The following is a 23,777-nucleotide window of genomic DNA, read 5'->3' on the forward strand; positions in this document are numbered from 1 at the left end:
TGTCTCCGTAATAATGCATATAATCATATCATCAAGACAGGACGTGCGCAAAGCAACTGGGATTAAAAAATCTGTTCAGCTCTCTGTGATAATCAATCATCATCAAATGTGATCAAGTATGAGTTTTGCAAGTTTAAAACGTTTCTGAAACAGTGCATGTTTGTAATGAATTACAGCTATTTTACCATCTTTATAACCAAAGCCGCATATCAGTACAATTATAAAAGAAGACACTTCAATCCCGATTTGTGGACGTTAAATCAGGTTAATTTTGTACATTAACAATACGGATATCCATGTAGCAGTGTATATTAACGTTTATCCTGTCACATTTGCCGTGCAAAAGCAGTGCAAAGTAAATGTGTGCGCTATGTGTGTATGTGTCTGTGTGTGTGCGTGAACTTTGTAACGACATTGTGTGTGAATCATCGAAAGGCTTGAATAAACTCCACAACAAATACATCAAATAATCATTGGGAAAGTTCTTACAATAGTATTTCTCACAAACCTTACGAGAGATCTGCTTTCTTCATGTCTGTCACTGTGCTGTTTTTCTGACACAGCTGAGGCGGAGATTGAGTCTTTTGAGATTGGGCAGGAAGGAGTAGCATTAAAGACACAGGCCACATTTTTAATAAATAATCTGATGGGTGTTTTGAGTTGAAACTTTACAGACACATTCTGGAAACACAAAAGACTTCTCAACTTTTTTTTAAAAAGGGGTAAAATAGGTGCCCTTTAAGACTCAATGTTTAATCGACATACATTTATTGGGTTATTCTAAAATATTTTATGCTAAATATTTTAAAGAATATTTAAAAGGCATTGTTTTCAGCATAAACTAGAAAATATTTAATGTGTTTTGGCCATTAATTTACTCAACTACAGTGTTTTGGGGTCCTTTGAATATGATAGCGTCATTGTCTCCATGCAAACCACACAAATGAAAATGATGTCATGCACATGCAAAGGATTTGTTAACTTGACTACCAAAACAACAATGCCAAACTACAGAAATGAGCTAAAGGTACTGAGTGACATCTTCAACTTACTGGCCTGGCATGCATAATACAGTATTTTTAGGTATTTTCATAGAGCAGTATGATTTTTTACATGTTTTTTTTCTGTATGCAAAACATTTTTTTTTTTAAATGCAAAGTAAAAACATTTCTGTTACAAGTACACATCATTGCTGAATAGCCTAATACCCACCGCAATAACAAACTGTGACAGAAAAATACAGTTTTATTGTGTTACAAGGTCACTGACAAACTATTTCACTCAGCATTCATCTCTGAAACTTTGCTTTGTCAGGTATTTCAGTCATCCAAGAACAGCTTCTACCTCTTTAAATTAGGAAACATTCTTTAAAGAAATTTAGTATGCTTATTAAATTGTATTCTTGTGCTCAAATAATGTTACAAACATAATGTCAAATTATGCATGTAGTCCCAATCACACATCTCAAAATGCAACTGGTGCTCCTTATGGCAGCTTCAGTGATGTTTAAAAGGCGGTACTTGTGTGCCATACTGTGTGATGCTCTTTCTACTCTTCATAAGCACTTGAGTGCGGCGTCTATAGTATGTTACCCCTGTTGGTTTTAATGTCTGTCAAATTAGTTTTTGCTGGGTGAACATGAATCTGTAGTGAGGGGAGCAATAAAGCTTTTCAAAACTCCCATTCAGTTGAACCAACTGCTTCGCTGATTTGAAGCGTTCCAAACACCACACGCTGGTGATGCCTGCTGGTCAATGTTGTGTAAACGCAACAACAAACTATGCCAAACATGTATTTCGTCAATGGTTTGGCACCAGGGAAATCTCGGCAAACCTGCATGATTCAAATGTCTTCAAGTGAAGAACTATAGAAATTTTTAAAGAGTTATGACATAAGGAAGCATTTTTTTATTGAGATCAAACGATTTCTTTGGCACATTTTTAACTTTTTCTTAAAAAGTTTTAAATGCTATAATTTTTGTAAAATTGTATAACTTTATCAAACAACTAATTGCTTCCTTTGTATTTAATACTTTTTTTTTAAATGCAATGTATGCTTTTGGTTGGCTGTTTAGAATCAGAACCGGTCTATAAAGCATGGCCAAATATAAGTCACATTTAAACCCCTGGACACACCAAACTAATGGTCAGCCATGATATTGCCAAGTACAATGCGATCCTGAATTAACATCTCACAGGTGTCAGATCCAGTTCGTGGAGGGCGGCAGCTCTGCACAGTTTAGTTCCTATCCTACTTCAATAGACCTACCTGTTTCAAACAAGCCTGAAGGACTCAATTAGTTTAAACAAGAGTGTTAAATTAGGGTTACAGCAAAACTGTGCAGAGCTGCGGCTCTCCAGGAACAGGATTTGACACTTGTTGATCCTGGAACATCATTTTTTGTTCAAAAAAAGTAATCCATACCTATTGCCAAAAATTCAAGACGAATAATAGTTGGATAACAATCATGTTGAAGTGTGTAAACCAGTGGTCACCAAATTTGTTCCTGGAGGGCCAGTGTTCTGCAGATTTTAGCTCCAACCCTAATCAAACACACCTGAACAAGCTAATCAAGGACCTACTAGGTATAGTTGAAACACCTAGGCAGATGTGTTGAGGCAAGTTGGAACTAAACCCTGCAGGGACACCGACCCACCAGGACTGAGATTGGTGACCTCTGGTGTAAACCATAAGTCTAACCCTAACATAAATGGTAAGCGTATCCCTTCATTCTGATTGGCCGATTGAAATGCTATTCCAGGATCAACATAGATAAACATGTACAGGAACATGTGCTATTGCTGAAATCAGGTTAGTGGTGCTGGCATGATTGGGCAGAATCTATCAGCTGTTTTAGATTAAATCTGCAATGAATTTGTGGCAAAGCATGTAAACCAGGGGTGTGCAAACCCAGTCCTGAATGGCCGGTATCCTGGAGAGTTTAGCTCCAACTCTAATCAAATACACCTGAACCAGCTAATCAAGCTCTTACTAGATACTAGAAACTTCCTGGAAGGTGTGTTAAAGCAAGTGTGAGATATACTCTCCAGGACACCAGCCCTCCTGGACCAAGTTTGGACACCCCTGATGTAAACAAAAAAAACACACACTTCACATGAGATTTGGCGAGTGGCCTTTATGTGCTGTGTTTCAGCTCCACTCTGTGACCCACTGACCTGCAATGTTTATTTCCAACCTCAGTGGCGCCAGATGTAGAAGCTATAAGCTCTACTGCAGGGGTGTCCAAACTCGGTCCAGGAGGGCCAGTGTCCTGCAGATTTCAGCTCCAACTTACCTCAACACACCTGCAAGGATGTTTCTAGAAAGCCTTTAAGAGCCTGATTAGCTAGTCCAGCTGTGTCTTATTGGGGTTAGGACTAAATTTTGCAGGACACCACCCACTGATTGGGGTTGGAACTAATCTTTGCAGGACACTGGCTCTACTGGATAGTGATGCCTCCAGGAGCAAGGCAGAAGACCTCTACTGCAGGGGTGACCAACCCTATTCCTGGAGATGCCTTCCTGCAGATTTCAGTTGTAACCCATATCAAACGCACCTCCCTGTAATTAACAAGTGCTGTTCAGGTCTAAATTAATTGGCTCAGGTGTGTTTGTCACGGTTGGAGCTCTGCAGGAAGATAGATCTCCAGGAGCATGGTTGAGCATCCCTGCTCTAGTGCAATTTTTTTTTTTTTTTCGTCTCAACACAGATGATGCAGGTGGCTCAGTAGTTAGCTGTCGCCTTACAGCAAGAAGGTCACTGGTTCAAGTCCCAGCTGGGCCAGGAGATATTTTTTTTTGGAGTTTGCATGTTCCCTCCGGGTGCTTTGGTTTCCCCCACAGTCCTAAGACATGCATGAATTGGGTAAACTTAATTGGCCTTCAAGAGTTCACACTTAACTTATAATCAATAGAACGTAATTGACATGCTGTCCCAGGAGAGAACCCTGAGCTCGTAATATCCTCGAGACCAGGGCTCCCTCCCGTTAGAAGGGCGAGAGGGGAGTTAAAGCTCAGGAAGGTCTCGAGAACTCCCCTGCTTGTAGCCGTGTGAGAAGTGTAAACTAAGGTTGTCTTGGGTTAATTTGGTTTAGTCGATTGGCTATGGTGTATGCTTTTGGATGGTGGGAGGAAACTGAGGAACCCAGGGAAAACCCATAAGAAAACGGGGAGAACATAGAAACTCCGCACAGAAACGCCTACAAGCCCGATAGGAGGTTGGACCAGCTGTGTTCTTGCTGTGAGGCAACAGTGCTAGCCACTGGGCCACCGTGTTGCCCTATGGAATATAACTGGAGTGAAAAACTTTGGTTATTTATAATGCTTCCGTAATCATCTAATAGAGCAGATTACAGAGCTAATGAGGTGCCAGCCGTGTTGATCATGAGCACGTGATCCTCTCGAAATTAGTTTATAAATAAATCACACATAGTGAAAGAATGTGTGTGTGAATGAGAGAGTGTATGGGTCTTTCTCCTCACTGGGTTGCAGCTGGAAGAGCTGCATAAAACATATGCCAGAGTAATTGCTGGTTCAATCTGCTGTGGCGACCACTAATAAATGAAGGATAGTGAGTGAGTCGATGCAAGGCTATGTGTTGACTTTCCTTAATGGTTGGTCTTTGGTGGCTGTTACTTGCTCCCTCGCTCATCTTCTTTAAGCTTAGTTCCTGTTTTATCAGGGGTTGCCACCGCGGAAGAAACCACCAATTAGTCTGGCATATGATTTGGATGCCCTTCATACCCGCAACCCAACCCCGAGAGTACACTAATTCATGAACCCCTGTACTGGAAAGGCAGTTTCATTATGTTTATTCATTCATGATTTTACCAAAAGCGACTAATTAATGAGGACTATTTGATTTTTAATTAAAGCTGTCAATAACAGCATAAATAGGCCCAGCCAATCACACTGTCCTTATGTGTTTGTGGGAGGGAGGACCCAGGAAGAGAATGTCACTAACCATTTCTGCATATCTAGGTTAACAAGGGTTGATGGAGCATTATTTTATTTTGAAGGTGATCCAATTATTGGTGGGGATAGTTCAGTAATTGATAGATATTGGTGGGGACATATGCCCTCCATCCAGGCCAAATCTACACCTTTGCTCTGGACTGTGGGGGAAACCGGAGCACCTGGAGGAAACCCACACAAACACAGGGAGAGCATGCAGACTCCACTCAGAAATGCCAACTGACACAGCCAGGACTTGAATCAGCAACCCTCTAGTTGTGAGGCGATAGTGTTAACCACTGAGCCACTGTGCCACCTTAATGAGGTAAATAAAAGAAAAAGTAAATAATAATAATAAATTCACAGCAGATTGAAAGGCAAGTACTTTTTCGGTTGTTAAATATATTATTATTTCATATACAATATATTGTTTAAACTTTTAAAATTTCAATAAAAGTATTTTTTAAGAACAACAGACAGACAGATAAAGTAGCATGCTAATAAAACCAAACAAAGTGTCTGTCAGCATTAATTATTGGTGTTAACTGGGTTTTGCCACTCATATAAATAGGTTGCTAAAACATTGTGCATCGGGTTGTGATATGTTCAAAACTAAATTAAACAGTGAATCAAGTATATCAATCTTGTTTTCCACAATTGACAGCTTTTAAAAGACACTTATTGTCATAACAAAAAAACTGGCAAAATATGAAAACGTTATTTTAAATGATTTAAATGCACATCAGAACCATGATTAATTGAATTCTGTGGGTAAAACAGTCATGAGTGTCGTGTTGAGGTTGCAGTCTGTAGACTTCATTCACCCTCCTTCTTCCTTCCCTCCTCTTTTCTCTCCTCCTCTCATCTCATCATCAGGAAGCTGCTGCGCTCGAGCCTTTTCTAGCGCGTGAGTGAGTTACTGTATTGTACTGTGAATCTCGGGAGGGGGGCTGCAAAAAAATCTCCTATTCTTACTGAGGTCCACCCCCCTTATTTAAAACTTCTTAAGCCAGATTGCTTTCCAACAGGTCACAGGACGTAGATGCCTTCTTGATTCACATATTTATTTTGTTTTTATTTTAGTTTATGGTTTGGTTTTTTAACACTCCGGGAGGGCAGAAATGGCGGCCAACATGTACCGGGTCGGAGGTATGTCCGTCTATATTCTGAATTAACGCAAGTCAAAACACAGGCACCACCGTAAGACCTGACTGGAAGGCAGGGACTCATTTCAAGCGAATTCCCGAAACCGGCCGCTCACTTTTAAACTCTTTTAACACGTGCAGTGTCCTTGCAAAAGAAAACGATAACGTGGATGCAGAATATTTTGGGTTCTGATTTGGGTCAGGCCTCTTAAACTATCATAGCCGCACTAGCATTTTAGCAAGCAGGCTATGTTGCTAGCTAGCCACATCATAAACAAATAATCACTACTATATGTAAAACAATCGGAAACGCGCACTTAGAGCACGTTTCTCTTAGATTTACCCACATAGGTTAAAAGCGAGATATGCTTGCTATTTAACCATTGCAATTTTAGACGCCGATGTTTTTCTTTGTGATCATTTGTCTCATTTTTTGGCACGTATCCATTAGTTACGGGTTCTCATTCGGCATGCAAGGTAGCAAAGCGAGCTAGCATTTAACACCCCTCACTCGATTTCCTTAGAGAAACCACATTCAACTTCTGCCCACTTATTTGCCGAAGCGTTAAGAATTTGCACTGTTTTGATGTGCATTTGTTGTCACGCGTGTAATTAACAGCGTGTATTTAACAATACCGTCGCGTCGTTTGTTTGTGCAATTAGCCGGCTACATGCCGCGGAATTTGACATTGTTTCATGGCGGCGATAATGCAGTGCCATTGAAAATGCTTTTGCAGCTGGACGAGCAAACTTCCTATGAATTCACTGCAAATCTAATAGCATTTGTAATAATTGAATACTTTGCGCGGTTATCTTATGACATGCTCCTTGTGTGATGTTATGTGTTGACACATGTGTAAGAATGTCATTTAAATGGCAATGAAGAGAAAATGCTTGTTTGCATGAATGAAGTGTTTGTTAATGAATGCACATTCTTCACCTCGTCGTCTTGTTTTTGACAAATGCTATATATACAAATGTATCCCAGAAACAAACCATTTCTTAGCCTCAGTCAAAGGCCAAGCTGAAGGTCTTAGTGTCTTGTCAGGTCACACAACCCAATTGGTAATGTTTTAGAATAGTAAAAAAAAAACATTGCATTATAAAATGTGCCATTTCTAGGAATTTTCATCATTACCGTAATGTAAGTGCAAGAAGAATTCCTGCAATCGAAATGATAATGTACATCGAATACCTTGGATATTAGTTATCAGTTATGCCTAACTGTAAGGAATGTATCCTTTACCCAAAAATTCTTTAGTGTGCAAAATTGTCCGAGGAATATGCACAGTGCTGTGACTTGAAATACATGGTGTTTAAGTTTACATACATGCCTTTAGTTGCCATGATGGCATCAGGTAGAGAACTTATCGATGGAAAAAGTAAAATTTCACAAAAAATGTATGTTGCTGGTTTACGAATGTGTATGTCGTTGCCAACAGGGCAAAAATAGCAATAATGAGATCTGTTGGTGTTACTTCCATGCTGTTTTCTAAAGTGTGATATGATGTCACAAGTTTCAGTCGCAAATGTTTCAATCAGAATGTATAAAGCAAATAAACTGATGTTTGAATCTGATGATAGTTTTTAGATTGTGTAAACTGATGTGCAATTCGATTTAATTCATTCAGATGAACAGAAATTGGTGCATGAAAGCATGTCTGGTGTTTAATGTAGTTTTCTGGCTATAAAAGCAGAAACAAAACCTGCTTCACTCCTTATTTTCATGCTTAAATATATGGTCCACAAGCTTATATCACAATATTATATATAAAAATGACAAATGGCTCATTCATACATCCAAACATAGACTCTCTAAAATGTTTACATGTCTGTACTGCACTTCAATACTGCAACTAGATCGGCATGTGGCACATGTTGTAATTCGATTTCTGTTTAGTTCGATTATGACATTAATTGGATTGTTATTTTTTTATTGTGGTTTACATGGTAGACTCTTAATCAGAGTATTGTCTCGAAATGGATTATTATTATCCATGTAAACAATAATGGATGTTTAAATCCATCTCATTTGGCTACTTTACTAATTTACTGAAGTGGCCAAATGAGATGGATTTAAACATCAGTTATTGTTTACATGGACAACAATTATCTGATTTGAGACAATACTCTGATTAAGAGTCTACCATGTAAACCACAATAAAAAAATCTAATTAACGTCATAATCGAACTAAACAGAAATCAAATTACAACATGTGGCACATGCCGATCTAGTTGCAGTATTGAAGTGCAGTACAGACATGTAAACATTTTAATCAAACTGGTACTGTTGTGTAGGATTTTCGCCGCATTTTGCGTCAAGATACAGTAGTCTATACCAGGGATGGGCAAACTTGATCCTCGAGGGCCGGTGTCCCTGCAGAGCTTTGTTCCAACACTAGTCAAACACACCTGAACAAACCAATCAGTGTCTTCAAGATCACTAGAACTCTATGATGAGGTCTATTTGAATAAGGTTGGAGCTAAACTATGCAGGACACTGGCCCTCCAGGATCAAGTTTGCCCACACCTGGTCTATACACAAACACACGGCTGTTTGACATTATTCTTTGCACCTACCAAGTCAGTGAAGGACTACAGACACCTGCATCGTGAAATGCAGAGGTGTTTTTCTCAATAAGGTGTCTGGTATCAAATTTCATTAAAACAACACTCTTGCAGCAGTTCATACTCGCATTCAATATTTCGTTTGTCTAAGGGGGCATACATGAGATATTGTTGAATGAAAGTGAAGTGCCAAATTGCAGTTAAAGTCAACAAATTAAAAATAAAACTCCAGAGGAAATGTGGATAGTGTGGTGGCCCAACGAAATTAATCGAATTATGTGCTTTTAACATGTAAAACATAACAGGGACATTCAAAAAGCAACTCATGTTAACAACTTAACCATGTTATTGTCTTATTCAGATTAAAGCTAATAATTTGATTACTGATGTCCATGTAAACGTAGTCAATGTTCCCTCCTTTTTACTTGTGGACTGGTAAACACAAATCCTTCATAATACAATTTGTAAACCTTCTAATGAATAAATATCAGCGGGAACCAGTCGTGCCCCAGTTCATTGTTTCGAGTTGTATTTAATGTAATTTTATACAATGACAGGTTCGGGATTTCTAGTTTGCATTTGTTTGGTAAAATTTCTTATCAAAGAAGATATAGTGTCCCAATTACATCCATGTTTAGTATATAGAGTTAGATGAATTTGTACAATAGTATAGTGATGTATATAATAGTATAATGATGTTCACCATTTTCCTGTTTTTTTGTGTGTGATGTTGTTGTTTTTTTGTTTTCCGAGTCTCTGAGACATTTAACTATCATCCAAACCCAAGTTTTGACTTCCAACAAAAATTTTTTTTCTTCTTCTGCAGATTATGTCTTCTTTGAGAATTCTTCAAGCAACCCCTATCTGATCAGGCGAATAGAGGAACTGAATAAGGTACATTATTACCCTCAGGGCTGGGAGGGAGATGTAGCTAGTCGGACAGTGGGTGTACTATAGTAGGGTGTCGACACAACATTGTCATGACATTGACGTAAAAAAGCTTAGCCACTTCACACAGAGCTAAATTACTTGCATTTCCTGTATGCTTCTTATGTCAGTCTGTTGTGTTTTCACTCCAAACCTTGTTTGCCGAGAAACCATATCTGTGTGAGATACGCAAAACACCAGACTGCATCCAGGAGTCCCTTAGAGAAGTAGGCTGTGGTGTGAAACCGACATCTTTTTTTTCTCCCCCTGTAGGACGTCTGTATTATGATCAAAGAAGATTCAGCTCTTTAAATATTAAATGCTGAAGGATTTTTTAAACAGCCCTTTTTAAACACAATGCATAATTCAAATTAGTCTTTTGCCATTCTGCTTTCATTGTCAGCATACTCCTTGCGCACTATTCTCATCGATTAGTTATTAGATCTACTATATTGATATATTTTTTTCAAAAGATAGACCTCGCTGTTTGGCATATTCAGTTCTCTTCAGGTTTTTTTCTGCTTTGGCCTTGCACATAAGCTCTGTCGAGCATCCAAACAAATGTTTTCCCTGCGGCCATTGAGATGCACCTTGTCTGCATTATTTTTTTCGGCCAGACTTTATGTATTAATAGTCCTGTCAGATAGTAGAAGCAAACACTATATGTATTGATTAGATACTATATAGTTGAATGATATTGAATTATGTTTTGACTGCTAATGCACTTGTCTTAGAGAATGAATTTATTAATTTAGACATGAAAATATTTATAAAATGTGACAGAAGCTCAAAAATAAATGTTTATGTAATAATAAAAAATAATAATAAAAAAATTGAAAAAATGAAAAATTTTTACCTTGATACATTTAAAAAAAATGTTACACATTAAATAAATCTTTTATAATATGTATAAACACTAACAAAGGTTTGTCAATGTTCAAAAACTTATGTGTTTTGAATTTTAAGCAATCTTTTTTTGATAATCAGAACATTTGCCAATGGTGATCATTTAAAAACCATCTGCCAGATATCAGTTGGCTGCCATTGTTTGCAATTAAAAAAGCATATATATAAGTCACCAAATATGTTTGAATAAATGCATCTGCCAGTGCTCATAATTAAAATATCTGTGTTCTGATAATGCTTAAATAGTGCAGGTGCATGAGATGAAGTAGCTATAGGTTCTTGTAGAGTATTGTGTGTACATACAGGCCAAATGTACATTTCCAATGTGTTGCATGTATAATAAATGTATAATTCATGACCAATATATAATTAATGTATAATTCTCATTCACTTGAATGATCTTGTCAAACCCATCCGAAATGCAAATACACTGACAGTTTTCAAGAGACATCTGAAATCTCTTTAGCACTTGACTATGTCTTTCTGACGTTTTATTTACTTATTTATAAACTTTGTATTACTAGTAATAGTTTTTTTCTCTTATTGTTGTATCGTTTGTTGCTTTTCATATAAGCATCTGCTAAATTAATGCATGTAAATATTGAATTTTGGTATTTATTTTAGAGCTGTCAGTTTAACCTAATTCAGTGAAGCTATTTTATTTTCAAACATGACTCAAAAAATGTTTTGATGCTTGTTCAATCTACATATTAAAAATGAGCTGAATCAACACATTTTTGGAGTCTTTTTTGAGACAACTTAATTGTTTTATGTTCAATTCATTTAAATTTGTAAAAACAATTATTTTAAATTAGGGCTGAGCTGATAAATAATATTATATCAAATCGCGATTTATGTCAAAAACAATGATAAGCTCTGGACTTTTCTACTCTATATTAATCTAAGAGCCAATCACACAGCAAAAATGTGCAACAATGAGAATCTAATAGTGTGTTTATTGAAGATGTATTGTATTTTCAGCCACCAAAAATTTATCAGCTGAAAATTTGTTATGCCATTAAATGTACCCTCTATTTTTTTGGCTACAGTTATTGTTGTGGTACTCTTTAAAATGTGTCAGCATTAACAACTTACATTAAAATATATATTAGGCTTTGGTCAATAGAAGATGCCATTGTCCATCGCAGATGGCCAATAGACATCATGATGCTGAGCCAGCATTGCGATCCTCTGCCCCGCCCCCCATCGCAGCAACCCGTTCACAAAAATAAACACTTAGGCCCTGTTTACACTCATACATCTTAGTTTTAAGATGGCATTTTAGAACGAAAACGATCAACATCCTCACTGTCGTTTCATCTAGCCTTTCTGAAAAGATGTACCACTAAATTGCGTCTCTCTATAGTTGTTAAACATGATATTTAATTAATCTTGTCTCCATCTAATGACTCGTTGGTCTCTCGAATCTATCAGGTAACATGTCACAGCGTCTGTACACTGCTTCAATCTTTCGCTTTCACGCTTGTACTTAGTCATTTTAGCGGAAACCTCAGAGACTGTTGGTTGGTTCCTGTTGGTTGTGCATCTTTTTTTACCAACGAAGTGTGTCGATGCCATTATAACGACACCGATCACTCTGCCTAATATTGCCCGCATAAAAAGTGATTGACGGTTGGTAATTTGTGTGTAACTTATATTAATTATTTTTGATTATTTTATGGGTAAAACAAAGACCATGCGGGTCAGGTAGTTGAAACGATAGGCTACAAAGTTAATTTATGAATTAATTAATTTTTCTTAAGTAATTAACTCACCGCTGCCTACGATGACAATGCCATTGTAGGATGCCAAATTGGTTGAAAGCGCATATATTGCATAACATATATATATATATATATATAAAACATATATTGTTATCATTCAACATGGATAATCGAGTTTGCATTTTTGCCATATCATCCAGCCCTTAATTGATTCATGTTGGAAAAACATGAAGGAATTGTGTGGAACTCAGCATTTTTTTTACAGTGAAAAAATGTCTTATTTAATATTAAATTATATAATTGATATGATTAGTTTCATGTAGTTTTAACTCTTAAACAAACATAAATCTTTTGTATTTTGCGTGTTAGATATTCCATCTTTTCTGCTTTGTTTTATTAAACTACTTGAGTCCAAATTTAATTTTGTTTTTAACTGTCGTACACAGTCACAGTGTTGTTTTTTTATTCTAGTGTTTTTCAATTAACCCTCAAGAGTGCAGACGCAGCGGGTGTTGATAAATTCATCACCGCGCTGCTGATTAAACATAATAGACTGCAACCTCAGGTTCAAGCTTTTTCGGTATTGATTAACGGAGGTGTTAAATTCAACATCCCAAGATACAGCATGAAGTTTCTCAAGGTGACTTTGTGTCTTCTTTCAGACTGCAAGCGGAAATGTGGAGGCAAAGGTGGTTTGTTTCTACAGGAGACGGGACATCTCTCAGAGCCTCATCCAGCTGGCAGACAAACACGCAAGTGAGTGAACACGAGGCTTTTCTATGCCAATGTCAATGCATTGTCAAGGAAACCAAAGGGTGGTCTGTGACGTGGCATGCGTGAGTGCTTATTAGCATGATAATGATAAGCCATTTGAAATTGCTGATGTATATGTGTGCGTCTGTGTTTCTGGTGCTTGGGTAAGTCAGCATGGGAGTTGTAATCACTGAAGTAGCAGGACCAGATGCTGGTAATTGGGCAGCAGTGCTTCCTCATTTTCTTACTCTTTCAGGGGCCCTCAAACATATTTGTCCTAATCAACTGGCCACCGTATGACCAGTTTGGCTTGGCTCAGTGTTTCGATGCTGGTTAAATGAAAGAATAGGAGAAATTTAAGTGAGATAAATCTGGGGGGTGTTTTGTTTAAGACCAACTGTAAGTCCTAAATATAGAAGTCATCTCATGCTTGTGTATAACCATATTGTATCATTTCCTGTAAAGTAAACAAAGTCGTAGTGAATGTTTTTCATATAGCCATCATTCAAGTTCAGATTTTGGTCTCATAAGAAAAAGTTTGAGCACCCCTGATTTATTCTGTTAGAAACAGAGCTTAAATAACAGACCTCAGCAACAAAACGATAACTTCAGGTGTGTTCTGCTTTCTGTGGATTTTTGTTTTTGCTCAAAGTTCAACGTATGCCAAAGTAACCCACTAGTTTTAAGGTCATTTTATTTGTAAGTATTTTTCAGCACAATAGTTTAACTACAAGAATCTCAGATTTAATTTGGTATATGACACATATTTAAGACAATTGTATTACAAATGTGTTGCACTTTTAAGTATATGCTTTTATGTACATTGGATTTTTTCATACATTTTTGAAGACAAAAATTAAGCAAATCTTTGACTGCCTAACTCTAGCAATATTAAAAATATCAAGGTTGTAGTTTTATGAAATATTCTTTAACAGTGTAAAATGACCCCCACCACCACCTCCAAAAAAAAAAAAAATCATGCAAAAACTTTTCATGTTTTTTATTAATATAGGAAGTTAACTGTATTCATTTTAAATGGAAATCTGTCTTTATAGTGACTTTTAATAAATGTAATGGGTTCTTGCTTAATAAAAGACAAACTTTATTTTTCTTATTAGGTGCATTTGTGATGTCTTGTTAAGTCACTTTACCCATCCTATTTTATAATGCTAACGATAATTATTATTTTATAAATTATAAAAACATGTTTTTAAAAGAACTGTGGTTTACCATAAATATGCATTCAATCATCCATACAAATACATTTTTTTCAGTGTACTTCAGAGTCTACAATGGGGTGTATGCACGCGACCTTTACTTTTCAATAAGCCTGCTCAAATGCTTCCAGTGAAATATCATGCCATTATAAACTCAACTTGTTTAAGATTTTGTTTGTTTAAAGTCACTCATCTTCACTGCCTGATTAAGATACGATATAAAGTGAGTTCGCACTGCATTAAAATCCATTGCTTAACACCATGCCTTTAAATTAGGGAAAGTTATTTTACCAAAACATTTTCAATGCTGCTCCTAACGTCACTTACATTTTAAACAGCCTTTCATCTTGTTTTATGCTTGAACAACTAAATGAATGCCTAAGTCTATTTAACAGACTATATTTTAAATTACACTTATGAAGTTGTAACAGGAATTGTATGAAATTGAAAATAGTCACATTTACCTTTTAATCAGTGGCTAAAAAACACTTGCCGTGTATATAGCCCATTTACAACAGTTTTCACTTTATTGCTTAATGTTGTTCACGTCACAGTAAACACCAAACTGACAATAGGAAATCTGTCATCTTTAACAACTGCTTTGTATATTCAAAACCTATTTGCATTCGGCTGATTCGGTTGCTCTCCTCTTTTAATGCGCCCACTAATGCAAACTATCCGTAAAGTAAATATGTGTTTTTCTTTGACTCATTTGTATTCTGCACGCGTGGTCATGCCTTTTGACCTATATTTATTTCCCTATGTACAGAGGACCTGGAAGAAGAGAAGGAAAGCCCCCCAGAGTCCGACCTCACTGAAAAACAGAAACATCAGCTCCGCCACAGAGAGCTTTTCCTCTCCCGCCAGTACGAATCCCTCCCTGCCACGCACATCAGGTAAACCCACCCACATCCAAACGCTTGTAAATCTCTCTTAGGCCTAAATGTTCCGCTTAATCCTCGCTTTAAGTTTTCCGGCGGCATTTAAGGGAAGGTAACAGCCCCCAAGTCAGCACAGCAAAACCCTCGGCCTGCACCAGGCTCTGAGTCACTGTTCTGCATCCATTCTTTAGCTGACCAATGGCACCCTAGGGCTTTTGTAGCACCCGCTGTGATTCAGGTGATAAATGCATTAGCAGACTGGTGCCGGGTGGCAGTGCTTCTAATCAAAGGAGAAGCCTCCTATGAGAAACATTAGTGCTGGTGCCGGGGTTCGGAGAGGCCTGCTGTGCTCACTGAAATTGATATCAGCCTCCAAATAAAGGAAATGTCACTCCCTTTCTTCTTGCTTTGTTTCTTTTTTCTTTTGGCTTCTGTGATCCATAAATATTGAGCAGTCATTGTGGGAGACTAGATGGCCTTTACAGGGCATAATGTATTTTGTGTGGAACTGGACACATGTCAGGGCTGAGTTCGGTTTATTTATTTATTTTTTTTGCATTGCTCTGCATCCCAATCAAGAGATTTAATGTATGTATGGATTAAACTTAATTTATGCATAAATAAGAGTGAGTATTAATATCTTTGAAATAGAATCTTTGTAAATGTATGCATAATTTACACACTGGCTGATTTTGTTTTTATTATACATATATGATGGGTGTTATGCACCAAGCATTAGGGTGGCATGATTCCCAAAACTGTTGTTTCCTGACGAATTATTACTCCCCAAATCTAACGGAATACAACTTTGGGCATAAAACACAAAATAGGGTTGTGGATTTCCCAAGAGAAACAAACAAACAAACTAAAAAACGTTTGTAACTAATCCCCTTTTGTTGACAACCAAACTCGGACACTCAATTGAGAGTAATTGAACAGATGTATTGTAAAAAAGAAAAGTAGCAATTTAAATGAGAGTCTATTCAGGGTGGACGCTGTTTAAAATAACAAACAAAAGAATCTGCAAAGTAAATAAACTAAATTACCTATAAATGTATTTAGAGAGGTGACACGGTGGCACTAGGTAGTGCTGTCGCCTCACAGCAAGAAGCTCGCTGGTTGGAGCCTCAGCTGGGTCAGTTGGCGTTTATGTGTGGAGTTTGCATGTTCTCCTCGCGTTCCTGTGGGTTTTCTCCGGATGCTCCGGTCCAAAGACGTGGATGAATGAGTGCGTATGGATGTTTCCCAGACATGGGTTGCTGCTGGAAGGGCTTCCGCTGTGTAAAACATATGCTGAATAAGTTGGTGGTTCATTCCGCTGTGGTGACCCCAGATTAATAAAGGGACTAAGCCGAAAAGAAAATGATTGAATGTGTTTAAAGAAAATACAGGAACATAAAGTCTAAAGTAATCAAAATAAATAGGCAGGCCACCCCTACACGCTCAAACTCTCAAAAAGTTACTAGCATACCTGGACATTTCGACAAGAATAAAGTTTGGTCATCGGCCGGAGGGGTAGGGAAATCCTGGAGATTTACATTCCCATCAACCGTCACATTAAACATGAGCTCCTTGAACTCTGCCGGAAGTTCCATTTTAAGCTCTCTGCAACCGGTCGCCTATCAGAGCCTGGATCAAGTTAACATGGGAGCCCATGGGATAACAAAAAAACAACACAAGAATGCAGGACAAAGAAAAAGACACATGCAATGGGCAACAAAAATAATAAATTAACTTTTGTCGTTACACATACAGTTCTGAAGTCATGGTTTTTGGTTTGATTCAGTGTAATCTACCGTTTACACTATTTTAAAAGGTCCTATGGAATTAAAATAAAGTTTTTTTAGATGCAAGTTTCAGTATTGTTAGTTTTAGAATATTTATAAGCTAGTTTGCACCAAAACAGTTACAAAATTTGCGTTTAGAGGATATAAAACCGATATAAACATGTGAAGCTTTTAGTTTGTCACTTCCGCCTAAATGGATCAATGGTTTTATTCACATCATACTTCACTTTCTTATCAAATCATGACTAATCAAATGCTCTCAGGTATCTGACGTGCCCCGCCCCCTTCAAGATGCTTCTTATTTGATGTGCTTGAGCTCAACCAATCTTACCGACAGAGCGGTGATAAAACAATTGTCTTTTTTTTTTTTTTTTAAGGGGTGGATCTACACTGTCCCACCCTCTCTTTGTGTTTCAGTTGAGATTACATCAAACACCAAATAAAAATGCACATTTTAAAAAAACTTCATGGGACCTGTAAAAAGGCCATGTAATCAAAAGGCTGAAAGTACTAAGCAGTTTAATCTTAACACAGTAATAACACCAGTAATAGACACAATACTTTAATTAATGATATGTAACTCTAATACAGCAAGAGGGGAAATGTAATTTAGGAAGGTGTCATTTAGAAAATTCTTTTATGAGTCTTAACTTTCACTTTAGACTCAGAATAGCTGCCAGTTAAAGATGGTATTCTGATGGCAAAGGTATTCTGACCTTATGTTACATGCACTCAGCTTATAGTTGCAGGTTCAAGAACAAAAATACCTCAGCATTGTGATCTGAGAGAGAAACGAGCAGAAGTGATGATTGAGTTTCTGTCACATCTTGTGTTGAAACCTGGTTTGCAGCATTAACTGAAAGAGACACTGTAAACTCTGGAGAAATTTACAAAGTAAAACCCTGATGGGACAGAATAAACTGTGGTAGACTGCAACCATAGTAGCACCAACAATATGCTTCAGGGGTCGTTCCACTGATCTGTATAGACTGTAGAATATTAAAGATCAGTGGGCTGTTCTCATATTTCGTCTTTTGCACGCACAAGTTTGTTGCTTCAGATCGAGATGCAAATAGGGAGTGACAGGTACGAGGCGTCAAGTAGGCGAAGAGGCGCAGACATGAGAGAGACATGGCAGGTATACCACAATCCAGTCAGATACCACTTCAAACTCTCGCTTTCCTTTCAAATCATAAAATAAAAAAATAAATGAATAAATAAACAAACTGATCAATACATAAGCTTACCGAACCGTGACGAGAACTGAACGGTTCGTTTGTTTTTCATGAGCCGTTCCATCCCTAATTCTCCATGCACATGTTGAGCTCACAACCTTTAGGGATACTACATGCTCACTATAAAAGGTTTATCCTTGTCCACTATCTCAGCTATTCTCGCCAAATGTTATGGTCAAAATAAATGTATTTTAACTTGTATTTTAAATTAGTTTAGTCTTATTCTCTTTTTGTCATATGTTGTTTCTCTATAGTAGGTTGTTAATTCTTCTCCTTTGTTTCTTTTCTGACTGAAGCATTATTGACCATTATTGAGCTGGGCAGCCATTCAAATCTTTTTGGCTCGAGACTTCCTGTCTCATTCACTTTCATTGATATTTAGATGTAGAAAACAGCTTGTTATACTGCTTCATGTTGCAAATGGATATTTTCTCATTATATTATTCAACTTTTTATGTATAGTCATGAACACACTTGTTTGGAAAGCAAGTTTTCTGTCATTTATTATTCTTAGTCATTTCTCCTATAGGTGATTGAATTGGAAGTTCTTAAACAATCTCAAAACTGAGTGCACTTCTGCATTGCAGAAAAAGGTCTATAGCTTATAATTTAGTTAAGCAAATAAATATAAGGCATGGATACGTTTCTAAAAAAATCTACATTTACACTAATCCGAATACATTTGAAAACGCTGTTTTTGTCTAAAAACATCCTCTCTATCGTTTGCAATAAAGGAATTTCACATAAGATGCCTTAAACTACATCAAAAATTGAACTACATTAAAACGTCACTGCATAATGTTGAGGAAAAGCAGAGTTTCGTAAAAGGGTGGACAGTGTGATGGAACTGTTGCTGTGAGAAACACAGGAGTATGAACTTGCATATACGAGCGAGAATATAGGCTGGGAGATGTGCCAAAACAACAGCTCTGAATAAACATTCTGTGTCCTTTGAAGAAAAGCAATCTGAAGCATGTACAAACTGACATTAATCTTTAATAATGCTGTCAAAACGAAGCACCCCCCCCCCCCCCCCCAAACACACACACACACACACACACACACACACACACACACACACACACAAATTAAGCCACTTTGGAGAGGGTTTAAAAGATGTGTTTTAGTGGATCGAAGTCCAAAAACTGAGAGAGAATTGCATTTTTAAACAAATGTATTATTGTGGACATTGTGGTACTGGAGTATGTACTATGCTGATGAAAAGCATTAAAGATGCTGTATATAACTTTGTGACTCTTCTAAAGCATAAAAATACCACAATATGTTTGCAGATTTTTAAGAAACATGCTTGTGAACATATTTGTTTATCTGAAAAACTATACTAAAGACAGATATTCTGCTTTAAAAATACTTTCCTTGCCAGAATGTCTGTCTCTGTTTTGGCCCAATGCCAGTTTAGCTAATTATATTTTAGCACCCTTTGTTTCCTTGGTGAAGTCTCTTTAAGTATGCGTCCGTGACTGAAAGGTGACCTCCAGTGGATAGTAACAGCCTCCGAAATAAGATGCAGATTCAGAGTTCCACATGAGGTAGTAATTATTTAGCAAATAATTTAAATATTAAGACTGTCACTGAGCACAATTTATGGTGTCGTTCAGCTGCAAGAAACAAAATGTAAATGTCAGGTGTTGGTTGGGACATAAACTCAAAATAAATTTTTATTAAATCCCCAATTTAAGCTTTACTTCATTTTAATTGCTATTTGTAATTGAATCAATGTAGGTTGGTTTGTTTGGCCCCGGTTAGATGTTTACGTTAATGTGGATGATGGTGGTGGGTAAACAGAGATGGAAAGAATAGGATTGTCAGATTGTACACCACTTCCAGAAGCTGCTGTAAAAAACATATTGCTGTGATGTTGGTAATGTGGTCGACCACATGGCCACATATCTACAAAAGAAATGTCCACCTGGCACCATCTTAAACATTACTAGACATGTTTTTGAAGCATTAATCAGGCCTGTCAATCTGAAATCATAAGTTTGGTTTAAAGGTAAAAAAAAACACATGCACACAATGATCTATTCCCAGTCACGATTTTAACTTTAGTTTTAAAGTTGTTTTTTTGTTTTTTAATTTTGACATTGACACAAAAAATGGCTGAAGTTTGAGTTTTCCTTTTCCAACCAGTCACAATTAATTTAACATTTTAATTTTTTTTTTTTTCAAAATACATGAGATATTTTTGCATTAAGTTACTTTGTTTGTAAATTATGGTGTATCAATCCCTTCTTAAAGGGACAGTTAACCTCAAAATGAAAATAACCTCATCATTAACTCTCTTTCATGTGGTTTTTAACATATGAGTTTATTTCTTCTGTTTATTTCTTCACAAAAGAACATATTTTGAAAAGGTGCTGGTTGGAAAAATGCTGGTTAAAGATATTTTGGAAAACACTGGATGTTTATTTTCATTGTAGGGGAAAAATTACTATGGAAGACAATGGGTCAACCAGGATTCTTCTAAATAAATTCCTTTGTGTTTTACAAAAAAAGAAACAGCAAAATAACATAATGAGTAAAATAATGGCAGAGATTTCATTTTGGGGTGTTTTACGTGACATTTTTACTAAAGATTAAATTATTGTAATACATTTGAGCAAGGCATCGTTGATCCCTGGATGAGAACCACTGCCATAAAATTTCATTAGTCTCATATTGCATTGTTCTTATTGGTGCTGATGTCATATGATTTATATATGATATTAGTATACGTGTTAGCTTTTGTTAGTGCTTTTATGTTTTAGTTCTCAGAAATATTTGTAAAGGAAACACAGGCCCTATAAGTGCCATTTGCATATATTTCAATAAATATGGAAAGCGAGTGCATGTTTTTACCTAAATTAATATTGGATATTTTTAAATGTGTGTGCTTGTAAAACAATATAATTTGCACAAAGAATTTATGGGGTTCTTCTCTAAAGAAGATGTTACTCCACCCCATTTACAGTGTCATTATGGAGGTTTTACATTATAACTAACATAGTTCAAACCATGGATCTGCGACAGAGAAACTACGGGTTTTGGGAAACACTCGTTGCTAGTTTATCATTCTTTTCCCAAATGATGCATCGTACTGTGATAGTTTAGCTGTGAGTTATGTCGATGTTTGGGAAACGCACTCCAGAATGGCTTTTAAAGAACACAAAAACTATTATTTTAAAGGATTCTTTTCCTATTTTTATGTATTTATTATTTGTATATTCTAACTCTATAAACAAAAAGCATCATTTTGTTTTATTTTGGCAAACTGTTTCTTTAGATGAGCAGTTTGTAGCTTTGAACACCACACTTTGAGAGAAGCTTCTGCGGCAGTGAGGCTTGTCTGTAGACGTGGCAATGTTCCTGATTAAAAGCTCTTTCAGAGGAGCAGCGAGTGATTAGCATCCGCTTTTCCACTGTCTAGTAGTCCCATAATGTTTTTGTTCAGCGCTCCCTCATTGTCTTGTGCCTGGCCTTATCTGTTTCCTCTCGCTGCCCTTTCTCCTTTAATTTCCTGAATTTTATTATAGTCCTCTCGCCCATCTGCTCTTTTCTCACCTTTCCATCTTTGCTCATGTCACCATCACACACTCACACATTCTTGTGCAATCTTGCACCTAGTATCTCTCCCGTTTTACTGCGCGACGTATTAGAGGACCCGTGGAGACAGCTGGATGCGGAACACAGCACATGAGGCTGAGGGTTTTAATCACTTATTATCTTTTTTTTCTGTTGGAAATAGGGGGAAGTGCAGCGTGGCCCTCCTTAACGAGACAGAAGTTGTGCTCTCCTACCTAGAGAAAGAGGTGTGTTTTTGTTTTCAATGCTATTTTATATCTTGTTGATTGGATGTCTAATTCGAGTTTTCATTCCTTCTCAGGACACATTTTTTTACTCATTGGTGTACGACCCAACACAGAAGACGCTATTGGCGGACAAGGGGGAGATTCGCGTTGGTCCACGTTTTCAGGCTGATGTCCCTGAAATGCTACAGGAAGGTTAGTGTTAGGACTGCACAATTTATTGTTTCAGCATTGATATTGCAATGTGATCATATACAATAGTCACTTCGTTCGCAGGATATGCAATGTCGAGTGTGGATTATAATTTATTGTTTGCATGTGTTTTTGAGGCCTGTGACTATATGAGGGTTTCAAAAGCATTCAGGCATAAGAAACTACCATTTGGAAGACTATGCAGTACTGTTTTACGTTTCAATTATTGCTCCAGAATACTCTTAGACTTCTCAGAAAACAACTTCATTTGTGTCATTTTGTTTATTGCATTCATCTATGCTTGTAAATCGATTTCCCTCCACAAAAAATGCTTGCAGTTGAAGGTTAACATTTTTAACTTTATCATAATTGTAAATATTCAACATAAAATGCTAAAGAAAAAAAGTTGCCATTTAAAGATCAAATTCACAAGCTCTATTTATAATTGCATACAAGACTTTTATAATAGTAATATAAATTACACATTTTTTTTTTTAGAATTACAGTGAAAGGAAACTACAGTGAAATTAACTCTTATTTAATGATCGTTAAAAGGGAGACCTTTTCTAAAATTATATATTTTTTAATGAACATGCATTCAGAGGTTTATTCATTTTTTTTGTCATATCAGTTCATCATAAATAGTCTAATGCACTAAGCGAGTTTTGTAAGTGTTTATTTACAGTCATGAATGTTTATGCGGAAACAGACAACATTGGATTTCAATATTAGATAAGTAACAGTCATAGATATTTACATTGTAAATATCCATGTGTAACAATTGCTTTCATATGCGTGTCTTCTCCATTAATTGTGTTATCCATTACTTCTCACTCTGAGAAATACAAGGTGTGGCGCACAGTTTCAAATACGCGTGTCTTGCGGTGACTGCAGCAGGCGTGTTGGTGCGTCCGTGTTTTTAAATTTAATGAAATTTTACTTGATAAAAGCACAACATTTCTCTTGAGTTCTCCTCTACTCACTGCATGTTGTTTGTGCGTTTCTATTGCAATGTGGGGGGAATTATGGGAGCCCAGAGAGGAGTGTCATGAAAACCAATTTTCATTCAAACAAATTGTTGTGAACTTCACACTGGAGTTAATCGATAAAATCGATTTATTGTTCAACCCTAATGTTTGTTAGGGTTGTTTATTCTTATTATTGTTTATTGTGTTTTATGCAAATGCATTCCCATACAGAACCATCCCATGATCTTTCCAAACAGAGCTATTAAAGCCTTATGGTGAAGTTGCCGTTTTGCAATATATATTGCAGGAAAACATCTCCAATATTGTGCAGCCCTATTTTGTGTGCTGTGTTTATGATAGGTATTGGTATGTTTTCAATTCTGTTGATATTTAACTCTTTTTGTGACTAGCTCAAACAAAGTGAACAAGTCAGAGTTGTTTTTTTTTTTTTTTTTGTGGCTGGTGGAGCAAGTGTGTTAAAATGTATTCTGAAAACTTACTAGGGCATAAATGCTATTAAGAATTTAACACAGGGTTGCATAAATGGCCTGCATTATTAAACAAAATGGGTCTAGTCCTGGTTTAAATTGAGAATACAATAAACTGTGTTTATCATCACTTTATTTACACTCACTAGTCACTTTATTTAGGTACACCTGTCCAACTGCTCGTTAATGTAAATTTCTAATAAGCCAATGACATGGCAGCAACTCAA

At 36.7% G+C, this 23,777-nt stretch overlaps 1 protein-coding gene across 9 annotated transcripts in view; it reads left to right on the forward strand.

The window, feature by feature from the left end:
• Positions 1 to 5,735: 5,735 nt before the first annotated feature.
• The window catches only part of mta3 (metastasis associated 1 family, member 3), a 64,944-nt gene continuing 46,902 nt past the window's right edge, over positions 5,736 to 23,777 (forward strand). For 2 of the 9 annotated variants that reach the window (XM_087274399.1, XM_087274396.1), the window contains exons 1-7: positions 5,736 to 5,860; positions 6,037 to 6,102; positions 9,493 to 9,560; positions 12,886 to 12,979; positions 14,963 to 15,089; positions 21,842 to 21,905; positions 21,980 to 22,097. In XM_087274399.1, coding sequence (XP_087130525.1) covers positions 6,075 to 6,102; positions 9,493 to 9,560; positions 12,886 to 12,979; positions 14,963 to 15,089; positions 21,842 to 21,905; positions 21,980 to 22,097 — 499 coding nt within the window. In that variant the 5' untranslated portion in view covers positions 5,736 to 5,860; positions 6,037 to 6,074. 9 annotated transcript variants of the gene reach the window in all.

The sequence above is a fragment of the Danio rerio genome, chromosome 12 (genome assembly GCF_052040795.2).
Source record: "Danio rerio strain M-AB ecotype USA chromosome 12, GRCz13ab, whole genome shotgun sequence".
NCBI lineage: Eukaryota > Metazoa > Chordata > Actinopteri > Cypriniformes > Danionidae > Danio > Danio rerio.